The sequence below is a fragment of the Parasteatoda tepidariorum genome, chromosome 6 (genome assembly GCF_043381705.1).
Source record: "Parasteatoda tepidariorum isolate YZ-2023 chromosome 6, CAS_Ptep_4.0, whole genome shotgun sequence".
NCBI lineage: Eukaryota > Metazoa > Arthropoda > Arachnida > Araneae > Theridiidae > Parasteatoda > Parasteatoda tepidariorum.
Window position 1 is genome coordinate 13,802,472 of NC_092209.1, and position 3,693 is coordinate 13,806,164.

A 3,693-nucleotide genomic window follows, 5' to 3' on the forward strand; every position below is an offset into this window, starting at 1 on the left:
CCCGTGAGAAATTGATTAAGAAAGAAATCGCTGGAGAGTCTATTCTCCTTGACCATTGGGTAGAAGATATAGGTATGTCTCCCATTTGTTGTGGTTGACCACCTGTCCTGCCAAATTGCGTTGCTTACCTGCCTCAGTCTGTAATTGATTTGTGGTTTTGAAAGAGGATAATAGTGATCAACCCCGCCAAGAAGAGTGCCTTGTTTGGCAAGTGCATCAGCTTCCTCGTTGCCAATGTCCCCAGAATGTGCCTTTACCCAGTTGAGACAGCATGTTTTATATTTGACCATGTTCTTAATTTCTTCCACAAGTGGGTCATTCGGATTTGGGTTTTCTAGCGACTGCAGCGAGGATTTAGAATCAGAGAATAAATTAAATGCATTAATATTTTCAGCGTTTGCCCATGTGATTGCAAGTTTGATGGCAGTGAGTTCGGCGGGGTATACACTTGCATCGTTATTAAGTCTAGCACAGTGTTGATAAATGGTGTTGTTATTAAGCTTCACCAAGAAACCACAGCCCACTCTATCCTCGGTCAACCCTGTATCCGAATTTGTTATTTGTCTTCTACTGCCGTCTGTATAGATTTCATAACCCACACCCCTCGGTGAGCTGTAGCCCCTTTCTATCATCTTGAGATCCAAGGGATTATGGTGTACTGGGGTATCTATCGGTAAGGCATCTAGTTCTTTGATTTGGAAGTCGCTATCGAAAATGATTTGCTTATCTCGCGTCCACCGATGTTTCTTTATAGTACAAGTCTGTCTAATTTTTAGGTCGATGGGGGGAATACCAGCAAGAATTTGGAGAGCCTCTGTGCTGGTGGTGGAGTAGCATTTGGTGATATTTAGAAGGGGGATGCGCTGTATGGAGTTCAACTTCTTATTAATTTTCACGTTATTTTTATACCATACAGAGGCTCCGTAAGTGATTTTTTTCTCAATAGCTCGGAGATAAATTTGTTTAAGAATGTTTGGGGACAAGCCCCAGGTGGCTCTACTGAACTGTTTCATTTTGTTGTAAAAGATGTCGACATCGGACTTTAACTGCTCGAGATGTGGCATCCAGCTCAACCGAGGGTCAAAAATCACGCCAAGATATTTAAGTGTTTTTACTGGTTTAATATAGGCAGTATTTGTGCCAGCTAATTCAATTTAAACAGTTAAGACAAAAAACGTATAACCGTAACGTATTGCATCACAAATTGAAGTATATTATCATCTTCCTTCCACTTCCTACTTAGCAAAGAAGAGGAGCCTCTTATTATTCACTCGAGTAAAGTTTCAAAACTCTTGGGTAGGACCGCACTATTAAATTGCATAACTGTAGATTGTAGAGAGAAAACTACCGCCGATTTTAAATCAGCGACTCTAAAATATATAAGATCCGTATAAAAACATTTATGCAATAGAAAAAAAACTGCCCCCACTGTTACCTGACTTTTTTCTTTCCACAGGCTCAGAGTCCTGAACGAGTTAAGTTAAACTGAACATAACTGGCTAAGAAACTCTGGTAGTGAAGTTTCTAACAGATCAATCAAAAGCTCACAGCTTTATTTTTCAATTTTTTTTAAAAAAAATAATCTGTTATTGAATCTCTGCCAAGGAAATCTGTTCTCAAAACATTAAATTAGAATGGTTAGTTTTAACATTTTGAAGTTAGTTTCATAACTAAATACAAAAAACACGAAGAAAATTAAGAAAAACGGATATACGGAAATTTTACGGATATAATCGTTTGGGCTGATGAAAAGATTATATCTTTTATTTTCCGGATTTTTAAAAAAAGAAATTTGTCCTTTTTTTCGGATTTTTTTCTAGATTTTTTGTTATTATTATTTTCCTATTTTTCCGCTTTTTTCATTGTTCTGCAATTCTTTCCTTGTGTTATATACTTTTCGAACTAGTGGTTCACAAGTAAATAAAATAAACCAATTATATTCGTAAAAAAAAAAAATTTAGACATATATTTGCTACCATTTTCTAATTTTCAATAGATTTCATATTAAATCGTTCTTTCATTAATTGGTTTACCTTCATAGTGGTCTGATCAAACAACCTACAATAAACAGTGTGGAGGCTTTCAGTTATAGCAAGCGTTGGTTAAGCTAAACTGAAAAAAATTGGCTAAAAAAAATATGGTTGGGAAGTTTCTAATCGATCAATCCAACACTCATAGCTTTATCTTTCAGTTTATTAAAAAAAATGTATTTTTGAATCTCTACCAAAGATTTCTGTTCTCAAAATATTAAATTAGAAAGGTTAGTTTTCAAGTCTCTTTTCAAAAACTTAACTTTTAGATGTTTAGAAACTTAGTAAAATGATTTTGTTCATGGTGGCAAACTAATATATGAAAAGCTTACATAAAATACCTCTTTGTTCCACTTAGCTCACGCGAGGTTAGATAAATCTATTTCCGATTTTCACTCAGTGACACGAAAATATATAAGATCTATTTAAAAACCTCATGCAATCGAAAACAAAATAGATTTTGGTCCCCAGTCTTAGCTGACATATTTTTTCTGGTGATGGTTACTAATGCTGGTGAACATCCAAAAATATAATGGTTCATGATGGTTATTGATGTTTACCATCGAGATTATGTTGGTCCATTAATGGAAAACCATCAAAAATTTTGACTTTGATGCTCTTATAGAAAAAAAACGCTTAACAAGATAACTTTTCTTGAAACATTGATGGTTTGAAAAATCGCACCCCGGTCGCCCCTTCTGTCTCAATATTTCCACATCACAACCAACTAAAAATCTTTTAGCTCGCACTTTGCCACTTATATACGCTAAATGTTGAGTCGCCTGCCAGGAGTGAGTGGTGACTTAACCAGCTCCGTACTTTTAGTGCTGCAGTTCACTTCATATCACATAGCGTGACCCTTCTTTTAAGGATTTTTCTTCATAATGTGTGTTGACTCATTTTATCTCCAAAGCCTTGTAATATGGAACTTAACCCGGAGGACAAGGGAACTCCTGGATCAAACTTTGCAATAAAATATTTTGCAATAAGACATTTTGATAAAAACTAACCAGCATTTTCGTTACATGGAGAGGAAAATCAGGAAGACCTACTATTTTTAATCCATCCACAAGGGGAATTCAATAGTCGATCCGTCACCCACTGAAAATAATTGACAACAGGACTGTGGATTTGTATGATCCAAGAGCGAATTTCGTATGAAGCAGCCATCGCTGGATATCGAACATGGGTCACCTCACTAGGAGACGAGCACTCGAACTCTTTAGACACCGTGGCTTCATTCATTTTGCCTTAAACTAATTTAGTGCTATGGCCTTTACACCTGGATTTCTTTGGATTTATTTTAAAATATGTTACAGTGTTCAGCATCTTTACTGAACAACGTTTAGAACTTTCGTCACTTCTCTGCAGATAGCAGCTTTATCCTATTTAGCTCTTCAATATCTCAGGTTTTAAACTTGATTTAAGTATGGACGAATGATATAGAGCATTCGCTCTTATTTGCCAACTACCTCCAGAACTATCCAAAAATAAATAAATAAAAGTCGTAATTCAGTATCCCATCTTTAAAACTTCGATTCTCTTGCACTTTAATTTTGATGCTAATTTTTAAGGAGCAGTTCATTTCGTTTAAAAGTCATGCACCTACTAGCTAAAACCACAACAAGAATGTATTTAATAATCATGTAGTAAAAAGTCTTTG

General features: G+C 35.6%; 1 protein-coding gene across 1 annotated transcript; it reads right to left on the minus strand.

Annotated features, from left to right (window-relative positions):
* Positions 1-1,102, minus strand: LOC122272594 (uncharacterized; the record flags this gene model as incomplete). Its single annotated transcript, XM_043056444.2, is given in 1 exon segment — positions 1-1,102. A coding segment is annotated over 1 exon segment (1,064 nt), but the record flags the coding sequence as incomplete, so codon positions are not given.
* Between the last annotated feature and the right edge of the window lie 2,591 nt (positions 1,103-3,693).